This window comes from Stegodyphus dumicola, chromosome 4, assembly GCF_044657685.1.
Source record: "Stegodyphus dumicola isolate Sdum_Otavi_A_Nest chromosome 4, ASM4465768v1".
Taxonomy (NCBI): domain Eukaryota; kingdom Metazoa; phylum Arthropoda; class Arachnida; order Araneae; family Eresidae; genus Stegodyphus; species Stegodyphus dumicola.
In genome coordinates, this window is record NC_140771.1 from 56,186,804 (window position 1) to 56,208,126 (window position 21,323).

At 32.0% G+C, this 21,323-nt stretch overlaps 1 protein-coding gene across 5 annotated transcripts in view; it reads left to right on the forward strand.

Annotated features, from left to right (window-relative positions):
• The window catches only part of LOC118188716 (Na(+)/H(+) exchanger protein 7-like), a 329,360-nt gene that overhangs the window by 282,171 nt on the left and 25,866 nt on the right, over positions 1 to 21,323 (forward strand). For all 5 annotated transcript variants that reach the window (XM_085814914.1, XM_085814916.1, XM_085814918.1 and 2 more), the window contains 5 exons: positions 3,549 to 3,625; positions 4,574 to 4,696; positions 8,737 to 8,829; positions 16,661 to 16,726; positions 19,798 to 19,898. In XM_085814914.1, the coding sequence (XP_085671040.1) occupies positions 3,549 to 3,625; positions 4,574 to 4,696; positions 8,737 to 8,829; positions 16,661 to 16,726; positions 19,798 to 19,898 (460 nt within the window). The remainder of the gene's footprint in view (positions 1 to 3,548; positions 3,626 to 4,573; positions 4,697 to 8,736; positions 8,830 to 16,660; positions 16,727 to 19,797; positions 19,899 to 21,323) is intronic.

Sequence of the window (21,323 nt, forward strand, 5' to 3'; positions counted from 1 at the left end):
GAAACGTCATGTGACATGACAGAAATATTACTGGATGCTCATTGGTTCATCCTAGAAGCCACTCCTTCGGTAGCTACACAGATGTGCACTTGTGAAATATGCTATCGGTAATAGGTATAATGGTTCCACCAGAGTTTCACCATTTGCCATACAGGCATAATTCCATAGCACCAACTGTGCAGCTGCGTCCCAGTTTTGATGAAGAATACCCTGGGGCAAGGTACAAGAGTCTCACATTACCAGAAATGATGTTATTTAGTGGTTATTTGAGTAACAATGAAATTCCATTCCGACAGCTTAACTATGTCTTCATAGATAGCGGTGACAGATAACGGTCTTCATACGCTACAGTCATATGAAGACCAGAACCTTAAACAGAAAGATAATTGTTTCCTATGCTTAGAAAGCGGTACTGAATTCTCGAAATTATGTTGGGGAATATTCACCTTTCTAGATATGTCCATTTGTGTTTGATCTGCTGATCGATTCTATCACATCTGGCAGTTATCGCCTGGCACATCGATCACATCTGGCAGTCATCCACCTAAACAATGTCTTTCAGACGAGATTAACATCTGATCACTTTTAAATCTACAGCTTTAACAGAAGCTGTCAGATTAGTTTCTTCTAAACTAAAAACTGAGGTAGTACATACATGTTTTACAAGAGAATAACTACACTGTATTACGCAAAATTAATTACAAATGAACATTAAATTACTTTCTAATAGCCATCCTACTTCACCCGCATCTCGTTTGAGAGCAAAATATATACGTATATCGCTGTATGCATGTAATTTAAAAACTGTAGTTAATGCCTATTTTTTTAATGTTTCGCAAATTTTAAATTTGGGGGTTCTGCTTTCTATGAGTAGATTAATTGTCAGACTTCTTTTTGAAAAGCTCTTCTTTTTTAGTTTTTGTATTCTAGTATTTGTAAATAAGTAATTTATATAATCTTTTTGATGGTTTGTTTTTTAAATTTCAGACAAGGTGGATAGACACTAGCTTCTTCGATTTTCTCAATTATTAATTGCTAAGATGTCATCCACATATCTGTAAAAATTTTGAAAAATAGATCCGTTGGTCATGATTAAGCTCTTTTTGGAAATGAAATTCAAAGAGGTACACTGCTAAAAAAAAAAGGCAGTTCTATACCTCCCTTTCTACTGGGCCGATTGACGAAATTTAACTTGCGTTTTTCATGTCTCAAAGCGCGACTTAGATATGTGTTAGATTTATACATAGCAGTGTTCTAATGTAGGTATTTTGACATAAAATTGGATTTTTCTGAAGTGACATGCCAATTGTTTTCCATGTTTCTATTTTACGACTCAAATTATGCCAAACTGCCAAGTTTTCTAAAAATCGCACGAGTAGTTTTTAAAACATTAGCTTTCAAAATTTTAGCTCTTCAGTGTTAATTGAATTTGATATATATATATTAATAGCTCTCTTTTTTATATTAAACTTACTTGATTCCTTCTTCCAGAATTCGAAATTTAGGCTTAATCCAAATATAATTTGCACCTTTTTCATAATTTATTTTTAAAATTTGTACTTTTAAACATTTTAAAAAAATTTTTCGAAAACTTTTTTGTATTATGACGTATAAAATTTGTAACATAATCTTAAAGTAGAAAAACAGTTTCCTATAAATTAAGAAGTTTGCCAAGAGAATTGTTCTTGGCGCAAACTGAAAAAAATGCGCCAAGATAAATTTTTGAATTTCTCGGTAAATTTCACACCAAATTTTATAAAATTTTATATTTTGGCATAATTTGAATCGTAGAATCGAAATATGAGAAAAAATGGCATATCACTTCAGAAAAGTCCGATTTTGTGTTAAAATACCTATGTTAGAACACTGCTATGTATAAATCTAATATATATCCTAAGTCGCCCTTTCCAAAAACGCAATTTGAATTTTGTCAATCGGCCCAGTAGAAGGAAAGATATAGAACTGTCCAAATTTTTTTTTCCGCAGTATATAAGTTACATAGCGTCGAAGATGAGTTAGAGCCCATAGGGATTTCGTTAACCTGTCTGTAAATAGCATTACTAAATTTGATGTAATTGTGAAATAACACACTTTTAAGGTAAATAGGCCAATTTTCTTATGACACTACTATAAGACCTCAGGGAAAAAAGGTGGTAGTGTTAAGTCTTATTCGACTAGCGCGAAGGCTCCACTGTTCGCTGTCACGGTATATTAGGATAATGCCCCCGCACTAGAAATCTATCGGCTATGTAGCGCTTACACACATCCCGAGTTTGGTTTTCAGTGCATTTTAATTGGATAATTAATACTGTTGTAAAATGTTTATTGGTTGCTTGAGTTTTAATTCCATTTACATCATCAGAATTATGTAAGAATAATGTGGCATGGATTAGTCCCGAAATGGCGCGGTGCAAAGAGAAATTACTATTTTTAGAGCAGAGCAGGGAAATTAATTTACGCTGCTAAGTAAATTACGCTGCTGATTTAAATTATAAGTTATCTTTTACATATTTATTATTTTTCTCACACACGCACGAATATATATATCATTTTTCGAGTAAATGTAATAGGCTTTATATAATTCGACTGAACAGTTTTGTCCAAATTTGTATAAAATTTTAATTAATTAAATGTTATTTTAGAATCTTTCTTATTGATTTAATTTAGTTTATGTTATTAGTTTGTTTTTGCCTTTGTAGGTTATTTTTAGGTTTTTCACTACTTTTAAGCATTTGTATATAATTATTACTCCAATTTGAGTATGAATGCATCTAGGGAAAAGATCTGAACATTTGTGAACTATTTAAAATTATTTTTAAGTGAAAGTTTGGTACTGAAAAGCGGTTTTATGTCTCAGATGGTTCAGAAGAACTAAACATGTATTCGGAACTCACTAGTCTTGGTTTTAGGCTTAGAACTTGGTTTAAGGCTTCAAAACACTTTTCCCTTGACAAGTTCTGTTTGAAGCGCTAAACAGAGGAGATTGATAAAAAATTATTTTATTTTGTTATATATCATGTTCTGTAATTTTAAAAAAATTTTTTTTTTCGTTTTAATTTTCATTTAACGAATCTGTTTTTGAAATTTTCATTAATTTGTGTTTATTCAGTTTTGTAACTCTTACCGGAGAGGAAAGGTTAGGTTCATTTATTTTCGTTCCGACTTTTACTTTTTGATTTTTATCATTTTCAATTTAACAGCCCAAACGCAGATTCGTCTCTTCGCTTTTTTAATTTTTAAAACTTCAATAATGACTATTCTCAAGAGTATGTGTATATACACGAATATATACTGTTTTAGAAATATTTGACTACATTTCAAGAAGAAAACATTTTTGTTATATGTATTTCTATGCCAAAAATATAGAATTATCTCAGGGATTTTGTAGAATCTCCTAGAAATGACCCGAACATTTGTTGAATTAGAAAACTTCAGCTATTATGATTTTTTTAAAATTCTTTGTCTTTTCCTAACAGTTACAAAAGAATTATGTACAGATATTATGTTACACTATATAACAGAAATTTATTGTAATATCTAACTTGTAGGTGTTTTTCTATTGACGTATTGTGCGAATAAACTGGAGAGAACTCATCGCATCAATGAAGAGGAACAGTTTATAATGGTTTGTATGCAAGTGACTGAAAAATTAAATGTTCATTTCTAGTAAATACAACGTAAATAAATAAAGGGGTTTCCAAATGAAGACGTATTCACATGTCTGATGATTATTCCTTAGACATTCTAAGTGGCAGTGTTGAAGGAAGGAGTTTAGATCTTTGCTGTTGACTGACTACTTTCCATTGCCCCTTTGTGGTAGAAAAGAGGTCGGAATAAAAGTTTATGAAATGTGTATCAATGGCTTAGAAGTTAATTTCCAGCTAGAATACCGCAATATTTATATAAAAAATATTTCGTCACCATCGCTGGTGATGTTAAAAAAATAATATATTATGGGATAATATAGACAGCTGGAAAGTAATTAGATTCTGAGTATGAAGTAAATGATGATTAAGATGCAGATAGATTATCTACAGCTTATAATAATCTTCTAATATTAGTTCAATGGAAAATAATGAATGCCTTATCCTCTGATAAATAGATACTATAACTTTTTTATCGAATTTTATAATGTAAATAATTGTTTGATACAGTTTTGTATTTTATTTACTTGTTAAAGCATCTTTTTTTTCCGCATTTATGGTATTAAAATTAAAGAATGCTTCATAGAATTGATGCAATATAGTATTCAGATGATTGTTGTGAATTATGTGGGTGATTTTTGTGTGTATATTGATTGATACACTAACTTAAGTAATGTTACTTCATATTTTTAAACCACATCTATTTTTGGAAAATTTCTTATGAACGTTTTTCTCCATGCAAATTTTTAGATAAAAAATTTCATGGAATTTAATTGTTCAGTATCTTAAGCTAGTAATGCAATCATATTAACAAAACGCATTTATTTTACATAAAAAGAATTTTGAAAGTTAAAAGGAAATACCTTTTATTTTTATTTACTTTTTATTTTTAGAAAGAACGCCACTTTTTTAATTATATTTTTTCTTAGGCATATGGAGGTCTGAGAGGAGCTGTAGCTTTTTCTTTGGTTATTATGCTTGACGATATAGAACATAAAAATCTTTTCACAACAGCCACCCTGTTTATCATCCTTTTCACAGTTTTCATTCAGGTAAATGGAAAGTTTTCTTCATCTCTAAATTTCATTGCAGTGGCTATTGAAGAATGCATTTGCGTATGTCTTCTCTGTTGATATTATGAAACTACTTTTGACAAAATCCAGGAATTAGAATATTGGTGATAGTACTGCAGATGGCATTAGACTTCAGACCATGAATGGCAGTATTTCGCCTTCTTCTTCATTATTGGATCATTGTTTAACTGATTGTGATCAGCAGGTATATAAGCTAACGAGATATTTCTGTCCTTAATGTATGTAAAATAAGTAAAAAGGCAGTCAGATGGAGTCACAATTTCACGTGTGCACATAAATGAGAGAAATTATCATTTTTTCCTTGCCTTAATTTTAAACTATAAGGTAATGAGGAATATTTTTGAACCAATCTAAAGTTTTCTCTCTTTAGGTACTCGTTTCTCCTAATGCTATCTACAACTTGCATAAAATTAAAATCATGCGTCTAAGCATAAGGGTAAATAATGTTAACATAAGAATACATGAATAACAAACAAATATATCAGCCAAATTCTTCAGATTCTAATTTACACGAAGAGAGTTTTTAAAATTTAACAATGTAGATCTATGTTTTCCACGTCTACCTATCGTTTCTACTCTTTCTCTATTGTTATAGTCCTTTATATTTCATATGTGCCTGTAACTTATATGTCCAGAACTCAAAGATTGGTAAGATTTCTGCATGTATGGAGCAAATACACACGAATAGAGACAAATATAGCAAACTGTTTATTTTTCAGTATCTGACACAATATGATAATAAAAACAATTTCGAAATAACCTATGAAAGTAGCAGTAGCAGTATTTTATGTAAAGGTTAAACCTGGGAGTTGGACATAGTTAACAGTTGATTGAAAAATATTTACTAATGCCCAAGTAATTTGATTTTTATATAGGGAATATGTCTTACTCGAATTGTGATGCAGCAATCACAACGCCATGGTTCTCTCTTAACCAATTGATTTAGCAACTCCTAGGACTGAAGTTTTCCTTTTCTGTTTTAAACATGGATAGTCGTTCTCCCGCAAAGGCTTACCAGTTGGAGTACGTCGTCCCATAATGTCCCATATGTGCTGAAAGGTGTTGAATTCTGGGTGGCATGTACACCAGTCAATTGGATAGATATCATCGATCTCGAGATCATTCACAGCAGTGGTTCGATTAAACGTAGCATTACCATACATGAAAAAAATGCCTCGTCAATGGATGACGTCACAGAATAAGCGAGCGAAACGCTCAGTAATATATCTACACTAGTGATCGCTGATGAGTATGTCATTGGGTTCAATCTATCATGTTATCTCCTCTCCGTCCCTTTAATAAACTGACAATCCCAATGGCTGGCCTTCGAGGGACTAGGCAAACTAGGCTAATCCCCTTACGTTGTAGGCATTACCACTAAACACTTCGAAGTATATTTTTACCTAACATAACATATTAACTATATTGTTTTTGCAAAGGCATTAAAAGGAACATCATTTTACCTCTTTTGAGACCGTGCGCCATTCGAAAGTAGCCAGGTTTCGCTAACTACTGGCGATAGGTAGTAAGTTATTTTAATTCTCTTATCAATCATTTAACTTTTAGAACTATATTTTAATTCACCTTTATGAAAGCGTTCGTATGATACATGAAATAATACGAAATAAGATATAGGGAAACAGTAATTCCGAACTTCAACTATTGAGAGGGAAGCGGTACGAAAATCTAGTCCTCTCATAATAAATAATTACAGAGCACGAGCAAGAAATCTCTGATGCCGTCTTATGACAACACGCTCATCTCTTGTCAAATATCACAAGCCCACCGTCTCATCGCTCGTCTATCACATTTTTAGGGATAATATAATTTGAAAAGACACAAAAATATTGACGAAAGCTAGGTCTACTTCAAATGTTCTCATATGTACAAGCATGAAATATTATGCCCTTTATTCCAAAACTATATATTCATATTTAATATTCTAAAGCGGATTATGATATCATTTCAAAAGGATAAATAAAAAATGTAAAAATAAAAGTAATTTTAGCAAAATAAAAAGTGTCCTGTTTTTGCCGGTCTTGTGCTTTATTTAAAATAAAATGTTTTAATTCATTATTATTATTTTTATGACACCCATCATTTTTTTAAAATTATTTATTTATTATTGTGAGATCATTTTGACTTTCCCCCTTTATCCTACTTTCATAAATTCAACTGAGCATTTTAACTATTACTGTACCCATTAGTCTTCATATTCAAAATACAATAAACTCTATCGGGAGGACCATCTTCTTAAAATAACCATTTCTGAAACTGACCAATGTTTCTGCGAAAGTAAACAAACATTGACGGCGAATTTTACCTGTCTGAGACAAACACCGCTACTATACGCACGCAGTCGTCTTAAGCAGGCGTCGAGTTATAAACTGAACTGACCGCCACTGGAAATTGGCCTATTGCTGTATCGGTCAATTTAAATACCTTCAACGGTACTGTCTGGGTAGCATTACACAAACGGTCAGCCTCGGAACATACAGCCCTCCGTAGTTGGAAATGCCGAATCCCAATTTGGCGGAATAATCTCTTTCTTTTGTTGCAAAAAGTATCAGATTTGCCCACCGGCTAATCTGAAACATTAATTACACTTAGATGATGATGCTAAATATTAATTTTGAACAATCGTAGATGGGAAATAATATTCTGTAGTGATTCCCAGACGCTCTACAGAATATCATATCTCACGTTTAAAACCTGGACGAAGCCTAGAGACAACCCTTAGCTTGATTCTAAATTGCACTGCAACTTGAGTGTGAGCCTTCTCTAACTTTCCCGCTATCTTTCTGTGTTTAAAATAATCGAGACAATGGCTTTACGAAAATTTCATGTTTGTAGATTTATTCTGAATTTTTGAAAAAAGGCTTCGTAAGTTGTGCTAACTTCCTTTTCGTATAATTTCCAGTGAATACATAATCCCTAAATGAAAGAATCGGAAATCCGAATATTCACCGATATTTTTACTGCGTATATTTTAAGAAAGCAAATCACAAGATGATTCGTGGAAATCTGCCGCGATAACTTTGCACCGTGACATTGATTCTTGAGTTTTAAACATGTGTGTAATATATATTCTCACGTCTCGATTTATAAATTAAATATCGTATCAGGAATCTTGTAGCGATTGAAAAATATTCAACTAATATTAGATATTCGTAGAATTCTGATTACCTGACGACCAGATGTCCGGAATATACGACACGATTATGAGATCTTTTTGCTTTGATAGATTTTCCTTCCGTATTATTATATCACTCTTGAATATCCAAAACTTAAATGATGCATGGTGAATTTGTTGTTCTTGCTGTTTAAGAAAAAAAGCGATCTACCTATAAAGTTGCCAAAATTTCATATATCATGGAAAACGCATGTGTTTATCGAAAGAGGCATGCGTTTTCCATGATATATGAAAATCGTGTTTAGATTAACTCTAAAGCTGGCATTTTTTTTTCTGAAATAGTATACTTTTATTTTTAAATGTCCAAAGTAGCATTTGGAGTATATAATCGTAATGTATAGCTACAAATTCTACCACGTAAAGAAGGGTGAGAGATAGCCATGAAACAGCGTATTATCAACATACAGAAAACTATAAACAAAACTCTTCTTACACCTTTTGAATTACATTTTTTTTTTTCATACTATATCGCCTCGTGGCAGCGTTTGTCCGCCAACAGCAGAAATAAAGAGCCAAACTACATTAAAGCCAATAATAATGAAACTATGCTTATATGATGCTGTGACATGGCGTTCGTATTAATTAAATTTATCAGATATATCAAAGTCAGGCAAGCTTGCATTTGCACAATAGTCAGACGGTGTCTATGATTAAACAATTATCTTTTAAACAAAGCACAGAATTATTCACATTGCCTTTGAAAGAGTATCATATATTCTGAGCTTCTGTGCGGCAAGGGAAAGAAAGCAGTTTTTTCCTTAGCTTATATTTTAAATATTTATTATAATTTGAATATTTTTTACAGGGAGCTACCATCAAACCTTTGGTGGATTTATTGAAGATACGAAGACAGGCTACGAAAATTCATAGCAGTTTGTTTACGGAAGTCAACAAAAAGGTATCTTTCAACTATTTTCTTACCTACAAACATAGGTTTAATTCCTTGAATCTAAAGTCAATTGTAGCCATCTAAAATCAATGTAGACCGAATTAACTCACTCTGCAGAAGATTCTTATATTCGAAATAATAACTCTTTTCTGTGTCCGTCTTAAATGCATCCAGAAGTGCCGGGTGGCCATAAAATAACTTTCTCTTTATATGATCTCCAAAGTGACCGCACATTTTAATAAATCGATGTGAAACCCAAGATAAAAGGATGGAAAGGAGATTGATGTGAATAACAGCAATCGAGCTTTCACGTTTATGGTCACTGTAAGCAAATTCCGAAATTTCCAACAGGAACACCCTACTTTTCTTGTTGTAGTGTGTTCGGTACGGTGGTTCATTAAAAGTTGTAAAATAACCATCTCCCCCCCCCCAAAAAAAAAACCTCTAAAATACCGAATACAGTTAAAATATCAATTTTTACAATTAAAAATAGAATTTCTACACCAAAACAAGCAATTTTCCCTGCGGGGTTAGAGAGAAAAAATTTTCGGTTCATCAAAATTTAAAACTAATTTTTTACCCCGCTGGGTAAAACGACACCACATCTGGTGCACGAACTGACTTAAATTACTTACTACTAAAAATTTCAAGTGTAAGAAAATCCACAGTACGTTAAGCGTAGCTCCGCTTAGATTTTTAAATTGTTGATAATTCTAAAATTACCGCATGCAAGTAACTAAAGGCATAAAAACCTTAACCAGAATATATGAACAACGTAATTCAATCACTTTTAAAGCAAAAGATGCACAATTTAACAACATATAAGAATAAAAAAAACAGACCACCAAGCCTGATAAGTGGGTGGTATATATATATATATTGCTTAGTTTCATGCTTATCTCAATTATTTATATTTATTCGTTTTCCTGAGTTGGCAGTACACTTTCGAGTATCATCGCTATGGAATTGGGTCGCAGTTGGCAGCATACGAACAGTTCCTGAGTTGGCATCACACGAATATCGTCGCTATGGATTTGGGTTACTAGAATGAAGCTGACTTAATCGAACTTTTTTATCGGATTATTATTAGATGCTTGTACAGCTGTTTAACTATTAATAGCTTTGTGATCTGATTTACTATAAGTATTTGAATTCATTAAAATCATATCAAAAACAAAACTTCTCATTCGCATTTCAGCGCCATTTGATTAGTGGCTAGTAAACATAAATAAAAACGTTTGGGGATGTTTTAAACACGTTAAAAAAACGGAGTTACACAACTAGATGTTATGGCAATCCCATACACAAAATTTCAACGTTCTATGTCTAATCGTTTTCAAATTGTACGAAATGTATACATACATACGTACGTACAGACGTCACTGAAAAAATCCCTTCTGAATCCATTTTAAATCTATTTTACAATCCAGTTTCTTTTTAATATTCTTTATTCTATCCGTAGATACAGACGTCATGCGAAAAAATCGTTTAAATGGATTCGAGAGTGGTCAAAATGGATATCTCTATTGATATACAATACCCAAAACATTTCGCGATCACAATACTTCCTTTACTTCGTACAAGGATGTAAAACGCTATTTTGAATGGATATGTTGAACATTCGCTTAATTTTCGCGGTCTGCATTCTTTTGCCGAAAACGCATCACGCGTAAAAATTTTATAATATTTGATTAAATGTATTTCGTTTTTGCTGCTTCCACCCATCGACAAGGAGGTGTTTATTACAAGTACTGAATTGTCATTAGAAAGAAAATCAACAGTACGTTAAAATGCTCATTATGCTGCAGTTAAGCTGCAATAATGCAAATTACGAGTGTTTACAAAAACAAAACCAAAAAAAAAAGGGGTGGGAAGCCTAATGTTTTCCCCGCGTTCTTACTCCTCCTCTTTTTTTTTTTTTTTTTTTTTTTTCTTTTAAGTTCTCACACCATCGTTTATCGAGATACACATACCATTCCAAAGCATTTGTTGGTGTTTCATTATCGATCATACTGTGACGCGAGAAAGTGGAAAATTTTCGAAATTTATGTGCTGTTACTATAACCGTGAGAGTTTAATTATTGTTACCCACATTATTTTCGAATGCATACCTTGCAATTTTTATTTCTGCAGTTCCATTTCCATTCGTTGAGCTGTACAGTCGCTGGAGACTAGTATAAAGTTATTTGATAGACATCTTGCATATTTTTTCAAAATTTCTATAAAAATTTATTTCCATTCACGTTTGTTTGAACTCTTTTGACGTTATAAAAGCAATGTAGAGAGAGTATTTCCAAATATCCAGTCTATTATTCTACCAAGTCACTCACGCAACCTGGCAATTGTTGGCTGCGCTCGAAACCTTAAATCTTAATTTTATATTTCAAATTTTAGCATACGTTTCCTGTACTTTTAATGATTTAAAAGTAGTTACCGTGCTTCTGAATAGTTTATACATTAATTTTTTTAATTGATATAATTTATAATATATATAACTGATGATTTTTATCAACGGTTTCGGCATTAATGTAATTAGTAAAAGTTGATTTTAACGCCCCATAATACGTACTTCGAAATAGAGCATTTGTCTGATCTTCCCTGCAGAATGTATTTTGCATGCAGAAGCTTCATTTAAAGTTTTCTAATTCAGTTTTCATATTTGTTTTATAATGATTACCTATCTTTAACTGAATTTGAAAGAACTGATTCTCTGCATGCAAGGTTTTACAACGCATTTACTTGAAAGTAAAACTCTCTCTTTTATAATATTTTTGTTGTTATAAATGCAATGTCGTCCCCAGAATCGGAACATCGGATCTGAGGATTGCTAGCCGGACGTGCTTCCAATTAAACCACGAAGGTACACTGTAAGGAGGGCGAAAAGATCTTAACATTTTGCCTCACATGATGACTACTTAGATCAAATCACCATGTTCTGGTGGTGACGAATTATCGTCCACAACATTCTTTTTACTATAGAATTTACCATTTATTGATTGAAGCCGAGGAATAGTATAAATCATATAAATCATCCCTGCCCTCGCTGGGAATTGAACTCCAGACCTTCCGATTGCTAATTAGATGTGCTTTCAATTATACCAAGAAGGCATGCGGTAAAGAGGGAGAAACACCTTACATTCTGCCCACTTAAAGGGCCAGTGGGGCAGAGAAGATCCACTCGCCAAATCCTGGTGGTGGCGAATTATCGTCGTCATCTTTTTAAACTGGGCTCCACTTAGCTATTTAAAATTTTTGAAAGCTAAGATAATAAAGAAAGCCACAATCCCGTCGCCAATATTTGAACTCTGGACCTCAAGATTGCTAGCCAAAAGTGCTTCCAATTACATTGCCAAGGCCCGTGGTAAGGAGGGGAAAAGGACCTTACAAGTCAAATAGCAAAATAAATGGAAAGAGAGAAATTGCCTACAGATAATTACAGCATATATAAATGCACAATTACCGCTACTTATAATAACCACGTCCAGCTGTATGATTTCAGTTTATATCCATTATATTGTTATGCTTGAGAATGAATAGACAAGAAAATATACCTTACCATTTCTTTATTTGACGGCGCATAGCTAATGGTGTTGTTACTTTAAGGAAATTCAGAATGAAGAATGATAACCAAAATTCTCTTTCTTGGAATTACTACGAACTAAACTCACCTGTATTTTTAATTCTTAAAATTCATCCTAAAACGTAAGGCTGTTATATTCGGAGGTTCTTATTTTCAACTAAATACGATATATACAGTACAAATTTATTAAATCAGTAACTGCGTTTCTGTCCACTAACACAGCTTACATTTGCATTCATTTCATTTTCTTTACATTGCCATAATGAGGAAGTTTACGAATAACGAATGCATTTTGGTTCATTTTTACTTATTTTACTATTAGCTGCCTTGTGGCTGTGACTGCATATATCTTTATCTGCATATATATTTTAACGATCTAATAAATAATTACTTTTTAAGGCTAGAAGTTCGAAATGCTACATTTCAGAATTTCTGTTTTATAGAATAATTTCACGTTTGTGTGATGTAATAACATCCCGGGCTTTCAGACTTGAACAAACATTATTTTCTATTGTTTTTCCTTATTTCTTTACGGTTTCTATTTTTAAAACAAATATTGCGCGAGACAGATAAAATCGATTGGACGATCATCTGCACTTTTTTCTTTGAAGGTCGCTTGGATCAACTTCTATCCTTCATACTGTCACCGACAAAGTGATGTTACCAAGTACTCAGTTTAAGACCACTCTACCACTTGCTTTTAACGTTTGAAGATCGATTCGCTTAGAGAAAAGAGGATTTCAGCAAAGTACAAAACTTCATTCCGATAAAAGAAAAATAGTACACCAGGCAGCTCGGAAAAATGGGACTACCTTTATTTTCTATTAGTTGTTCCTAGACAGATGTATTTCTAACTGGAAGACTTCCTAGATACAGATGTTCACGGAAACAGCTAAATGTTATGCAAGGAGATGTACGCGTTTCTTGTAAATTTATAGTTTATAATATTTTATCTTGTAAAAGATTATCGCATTTTCCCAACCTTCTTTTGGGCAGTAATTATGAATAGCTATCAGTTGTAAGATCCATGGCTCGAATCCTGGCGAGGGCAAAGTTAATTTTTCACATGTCATGCTCCAAGAAACCCAATGTTTTCTACACTCTTATATAACGTTTTCTACATTACTCTTATGTTTTCTACACTCTTATAGTAAAAATTCAAATTCATATAAAGTATGTCTCACGCTTTTTTTTTTTTAGTTAAAACAGCGGTTTTCAAGCATTTTTTGGTTTGAGACGGCCTTGGATATCAAAAATTTTTTTATCGTGCCCATTATCAAAAAATAGGCCTACTTGAAAATTATGACAGCAGCTGATGCATTTAGTGTGGTTAAAATTTTAAAAAATGAATTCTGGTTACCGAGGGGTTCTTTTTTCCCCTTCCATACAAGACACATCTTTTGAAATCTTGGTTTTATATTGGACATAATTGCTTCATTCTTATTCTACGATAGTTTTTTCTGAAATCCGATGAAATCCCAGTTTGTCCAAACAAGGCGTCCTATACTGGCATATTTATTTGCTTTTAAGGATCTCTAAAAGTCAGTAAATTTCCTTGTTGTCGAAGTTTATCTTCGATGTATTGTTGCAGGATAGATAGCTGAGATTTCCTTCTCTGCCAGTGTAAATTCGGAAGAAGCTTTCATTCTGAAAAGACCTTGAATCTATGGTAATTTGTCGACGTTATAGCCTTGAGAATAATTTTCCGATCAGTCTATAAACTCTTATTTCTTTTCAAAAATGTGATTGTAAAGTGTCTTTTAGATGTTCTTACTATCACAACATCAGTGCATTGCTGGTCCGATCCTAAAAATTCATAGATTAGATATGATTTCTATAATAATTCTAGAATATTTCGCGGCTGCTCCGTAAGCCACTCAAGACACTGCGATTCATAGTTTGAGAACCACTGGATTTAAATAAAAGTATGCCCTAATTTTCGAACTTTGGTCAGGTAATTAAGATAGAATCTTCTTGCCCATTAGCAATTTAAATCAAATTTCCTTTTAGGAAAAACTGAATCAGTAGCTGAATATTTGAAGTAAATGTAAAGCTTATTTATAATCAAATTTTCAATTTTTATTATAAATAAACTTTACATTTGCAGCTCGCTTTTATAGTGAAAGCGTTTTTTAGCGAAAATATTTATTAAACGGAATTTTTCATGTAAAGCTATAGACCTTTTTTTCCCCTTAACTAATTAAAGCTATTTTTAATTCTCATTAATAAGCTTGTTAAGTTTAGCGAAAAGATTTATTAAATCTGAATATTTCATCAAAATCTATAAAATTTTACTGTTTTCAGTTAATTAAACCGTAATATTTTATTGAATGAAATATTTTCTTCGAATTGATGGTATATAAATATACTTTGTAAAAAATTAGACCATAAAATAAATTCCTCCGAAATAAAAACAACATATACATAAAAAAAAACTTTATTAAGAGGTGTCGCAAAATTATTCTGTGAAACTTAAGTTAAATAAGAAATGTCACAAAAGTGTAGTGCAATAATAAAAACAAGAAAAATTAAACTATCTTGTACAAATCAAATACATTAAATTTATTATTTCATTATTCGTGAAATCAGAAATTTTCAGTACTATATTATTTACTCGAAAATTATTTTCTGCCCATTTTCTCATTGTACACTCCCTCAACATCACGAAGTATATTTCACGTAATACTACGTACTTAACGTAACCCAACATCACTTAACTCAGTTAACATCACTAACGTATTTAACTAGGTTTATGTCTAAAAAATAATATGAAGAGAAACGGAAAAGAGCCAATTTTTGTAGGTGCAAATTACAATCGGATATATTGAAACATATAAAGGCATTGTCAGAATAGCACTTGCATTTAATGGTTAAAATATAACAAGCAGTTAAAGAGCACAACAGGCATTACTTACTAAATGAGTCTAATAAAGTACTGTATGGGAAGGACGGAGCTGACGATAATCCACGTCGCCGTCGGTTGCGGGAATTCGGGATAACAGACATACTAATATTAAGGTCAATCATATTTCTGGATGCCCGTTAGTGGTTTAGCAAATGATCTTTATCCAGATGTCCATGAATTGTCAGAAACATTGTTAGCACATAGAATAGCTGTCAGAAAACGGATGTAGAAACTTGACATCTCAGAAATAAATGAGATCTGCACTAGTTTTCTGAGAAGAAATGAAGGGAAGGAATCAATACCAGTATCTTTGCTCTATCTGCTTACAGAGCTGAAGGATTTTTGGGAATGAATTGTAACATGAAATGATAAATATGTCATCTACTGTAATCTCGAAAATCAAAGGACTGTACTCCGAATTGTAAACTTGTGCTATAAACTTAAAATCCGAAACATATTTTCAGTTAGATGTAAAACGAATATATATTTGGAGCTCCCTAGGCTTGATCAAATGATAATTCTGGCATCTAATGCCAACAGTTAAACAGACCGAATATCTTTGTGGAGGTACTTCTCAATAGCAAAGACTTTCACCATCATGATGCTGCTTGAATCGTTTAATAAAAATTGCTGGATTTTGGTTTAGTAATGTTATTTCGTTCGATGTATTCCGTGAACGCTACGTCTCCGGCTTACCATCCTTTTCGATCATTGTGAAGCACTTTTGCTCTCCAAAACTTTAATGATGTGCAGAATGTGAAAATGGAGTTAAACAATATTTTTGAGTGACTTTTATCGACGTGGAACAAACCTACTACCAGGCAGATGTCAAAGTGTCATGAGAAATGATGGCAATTACTAGAAGTCTTAGGATTTCACTTCTTGTTTCTTTACGTATCGCTTTCTGCTAAGAAACTAACTACAACTTTTCCTGGTATCCAATAGATGGAATCTAGCTTCGTCAAACCATCGAAAAGCAAATTTAAGACCGAAATCTTTATGAAAAGGAAGAGAAACAAGAACAAAAGAAATGCCGATTCTTATGAGCTTTGTTGAAGGAACCGGTGCAAATGTTTACAAATTTGTAGGATTTGTAGAATAGGTTATTTCGAAGTTTTTAAACACTATTATAAATCTGCAGGCAATATTTCTGCGCATCATGTCATTAACAGTAAGATCTAATAAGCTGATAATTTGTTTAGGCTGAAGATTACGTAGAGTTGCTGTCATAAAAGGCTTCTAGATTATAAGTAAAAAAAAAACTATTACATTCTTTTAATAGTACATGTATTCAACTAACTGTATATTATGTTTACTACTATAACATACAATAAAATAACTGTTTTATTGTCTAGTTGCTGGATCACGTCATGGCAGGAGTTGAAGAAGTTACAGGCGACCATGGAGGAAATTATTGGAAGGTAACAAAAATAACAAATTTGAATTTAGTTGTTGGAGCTTACGGAATATTTGCTTGTCATTAAACAGATTAAAATCTTTCATAGGAAAGTACTGAAGGTGTTTTTATGAAACTTTTAAAATATTTTGCATTTCATAATTTTATTTTGAAATTCTTAAAAATGTTTGTTGGTTGAATTGTAATAAGTATCATTTTTTTTTTAAGAATAGAAGAAAAAATATTATTTTAGTGAATGGAACGGTAGGACAAAAATTTTATAGTAACTGTACATTTAAAATATATATATATATAATTTCAAAACATTTCTTTGAAAAACAAAATATGAACCTGCCTAGTATTTTCGCGCATTAAGCTGCAGAAAAATTATCATTAAAGATATAAAGTAAGAAATTTAGAACTAATATTTCACAAAGACCAGAAATTGAAATTCATATTTAATAAATTTCAAATAATTATATAAATGCAACAAAGAATTTAAAAATTTTAAAACCAAAACATTTCAAACAAGCAAAACCCAATTTCAAAAAATTAAAACAGAAGAGGAATTCAATCAACCTCAATGCCACTTCATCAGCGGGAGGAACAGTGAAATTAATTGAAATCTCTCTTCCAAAAAATCCTTGCTTTTCTGCATCCAGAATTAGCCGATGAACCATTTCAATGTATTTTAATTAAAATAGTTCACCCGAAAATTCTGGCCCTTTCCCAAGCAACGAAAAAACAAAGTAAATTCTAATTACAATAATTAGAATAATCTTAAGTAACGAGAATTCCATTTTATTAAAAGAATTGAAAACGAAAGTGAAAAAAAAAAAAAAATACTTCAGTGAAAAATTTTAAATCAAAATGAAATTTATTAATTATGAATTTCAGTTTTTGGTCTTTGCGAAATATTAGTTCTAAATTTCTTACCATATGTCTTTAATACATATATTAACAAAGATTAATATCAGTGTGTAGGTTAGTTATTTTATTGTATCTTAAAAATAAATATACGTATTCAATTAAAAATTAATATCGTATCTAATTTCAAGGTAATATATTCCACTATTTTCATAAAATAAAGCTAAAAAGTTCTTTAAAAAGGCATCTAAGGAATAATTTCAAAACTTATACAAATTTACAAATATGCAATAATTAAAATCTATTTTCCATATAGAAATCTGAAGCAACTTCCTCCTGATAGTTTATCTTAAAAAATTTAATTAAAAGTTAATTAAAACAAGACTTCTGTGACGATTTTTATACGTCAAAACAAGCATGGAATTTTAAGAAGGAAAAATATTTTCATTTTATTGTGACTTGTCTCAGAAGTCAAAATATGCATGGCAATCACGAAAATCTGCGCCAGTAAGTTATAAACCGCACTGCATACCAAAACAAAAAGGCAGTAAACCATATTAAGATAGTTCTTCAAAGCTGTTAAGGCTCACCAGCGGCTGAACTGTAAAATTCTTTAACACTGGTTATTCGGCTTGGGTTTAAACTCAAGGACAGCGAGCTGACTGCATGGACGTTTTCATTGCTTTCTCCACGTATACTGTAGATACGAGCCAGTCTCCCTTAAAAAGTACTCCCAAAATCGTACGTTTTATCAATACAAGCAAATCAAATTAAAGCTGTTAAACAGATAACAAACTAAAAATGACGAAAAGAAAAACTAGTATAGGTTGCTTAGCCATTTTTGAACAAATGTGATAAAGCTAGTAATTGAAATTAATTCTGATATTGAATGATCAATTTTTGCCTGGAGCAGTCACAAATGTTTTTAGCTCAAAACCGTTCAGCTGGGGAATATATTTTAAGGTAGAATATATTCCGCATTGTTGCCGCATTTTCCAAAGAAAAATATTCATTTTTTAAATTCTATTCCTCTTTCATGTTCTACTTTTTTAATAAAAAATTGGATGCGGGGATCTTAGACTGAAGATTTCTAAGACACAATAAACAAAATTATTCACAACAAAAGAAAAAAAGCGACACGTACTGTTTTCTACAGGATAAAAGAGTCAAATGTTTATGAATAAAAGTAATTACTGAAATGTACTCCAAACCCATTTCAGAAATTAAATCTATGGCTGTAAAAGAGGATTCATCTACTGAATAAACACTTTGGTCAGTTTTTAAAATACCTGCCTCTGAGTGTGAATGAAGTAATAAACAAGGAGCGAAAACTAAAAAAAGTAGACGTTATGATATTTATCGTCTTCTTCAGAAACATGGGACATAATTTAAAACCAGACGAGGATTCTTCACTAAAATTATTTATAACGTGATAGAGGAAATTTATTGTGACTGTTGATAAAACATGACCAAATTGGATGGATTGCATTAGAAAGTGATATCAACCAATTTTCTATCCTGAAAAAGAAGAAAATAAATTAAAAATTTAGTTACACGGGTCTAAAAATGTTTTAGTTAAATGTTTTAGTCAAAACTTTTATCATTATAGTTGGTTCACTTTGCGAGAAAACTAAACTTACCTGTATTGTTTCACTTCTGTTGCCAGTTGCCTTACCGGAGATCGAGTAGTTAAGACCGCTGAATGCTGGTACTTCAAACTGGTCTCGATGTCAAGCTAAGAGGTGGCTTCATGGTCGTTGTTCTTAGTTTTCCTCATGTGTAACGTGAATATAACCCGGTTTCCCTTAGAAAGTTCTTCACGAAGGCATTTCTCCCACTATGCAGACAGCCCTTGTGTGCTTTGCCATATTTAAATAACCTAGCCTGCTGTCAGTTCCTGCTGACAGCTAACTGCAAAATATAATGAAAGCGTAAATGATTGCTAAAATTTTCTGGTAAATAGTTTCACAACGTTCCTACGACGCCACATTTCTCGAACTCCCTAAAATGCCAGTTCTGGCGAGAGTTTACCGAATGTTGTAAAAGCCAGGATTCGTAGACCTTAATAGTCAGAATTCATAATTGAGAATAAAACAGTGAATTCTCAAAACACGAAAAATTCTATTAGAAATCTTGACGTTATCTTTAGTTTACTCTGGGTTCTTGCAAATTTTTCAAACTTTGTTTAAAGGAAACTGCAATTAAATGCTAATTCTTTACTATTTACAGCAATTGCTGTTCTACTATAACAGCAAGTACCTAAAGAAATGGCTGCAGTGCAAGACTACGGAGAGTAACCTTACCCGTGTATATACTAGGATGATGCTGGAGTAAGTGATAAAATCTATTTAAATAGTAAAGATGTTTGGAGTATGAAAGTAGCATACGATAATTTCTTTTACAGAAATTATTTTACTAGTAGTGCTGGTATACAATTTTACGAGAAATTATACTGTAAAACCTTGTTTTCTTCTTCCTCTGTTTTATGAGTTAAAACATGTCTTTAAAATATTTGTGTTTTGGTATAGTTATTTAAAAAAAAGAGAATTTTTCTGTTCACTATATATATCTATCTATCTAAGGACACACACACAAAAAAAGTCCCGTTCAGCAAAAATTGACTGAAGTATTTAATTTCAAAATTTGCGATTTTTGACATCATATTCCGTTTGTTTTGAGTGGTCGGTTTATAAATAAATTAGAATGATTCGAGATTAATTTCCTCCCCTAAGTGCCATTCAATTATATTGTTTTGTTATTTACTAGTGTCTTTAATGTATAATTTTGTTACATTTAGTTTACCAAAAGAATCTTCACAGAAGTAGTTAATAAGGTTCAAAGCCTGAAAATGTGTTATTAATATTTTCATGAAGCTGCATTACTTTAGAACTACAATCTGCTAATCGTATTAAAAATTCATTAAATTGCAAATATTTTTCCTTTTTAATTAATGCAAATTACATTAAGAGTTGTGTGCGTTCCAATACTGAAACTTGCCAGTTTTTCCTAGAGCATTAATTATGTAAGATTTTATGAAATAAGATTTCCACTTCGAAAAACTTTGCTTTGATCCATACTTTTAACAATAATCTGCACAGAAATGGTCATCACTTAATCTCTTAACATCAGAAATATTTTTCTAAATTTGCGTTTTATTTTTAGTTACGTACACATGCAAACCTTTCTCTCTTCCATTTGTGCACGTCCCCTAAATATGATCTCCGATTTGAATACCCAATATCTTGATCAGTTTTTATGATACGGAAGTCCCACTCTCTAGTTTTATTTTTTATAACAAGTAAAGAATTTCCTAAATGTAGGTATAGGAGCCGGAAGAATATATAAAAAGTTAGACTTGGTAATTTTAAATAATTGATTTCTTTTATAAGGTATTTCTCCCACTTTCCTAGCGTACCTTCGTGGTGTGGTGGTTCTGCACGCTGGACCAGTATTCCAGAGGTCCGCGGTTCGATTCCCGACGAAGGCGGTTGTTAATTTTTCACCTCTCCGGCTTTTCCAATTAACCTAATGTTTCTACACTTTCAGTTTAATAATTCCGAAAAATGAACATTAGTGTCATTTGTAAAAACATTTTGTAACTGGAAGTATAGGTCTATGACCAACGGTCATGAAAATAAAGGCCGGGTGATGACTTTGTGGACACACTGACAGAGACAGGGGTGTTTTAACCGCAGCTCTGGTTAAGTCAGAATTTAAAGAATAAAGTCTTCGAATATTTATTAACTTATTATGTA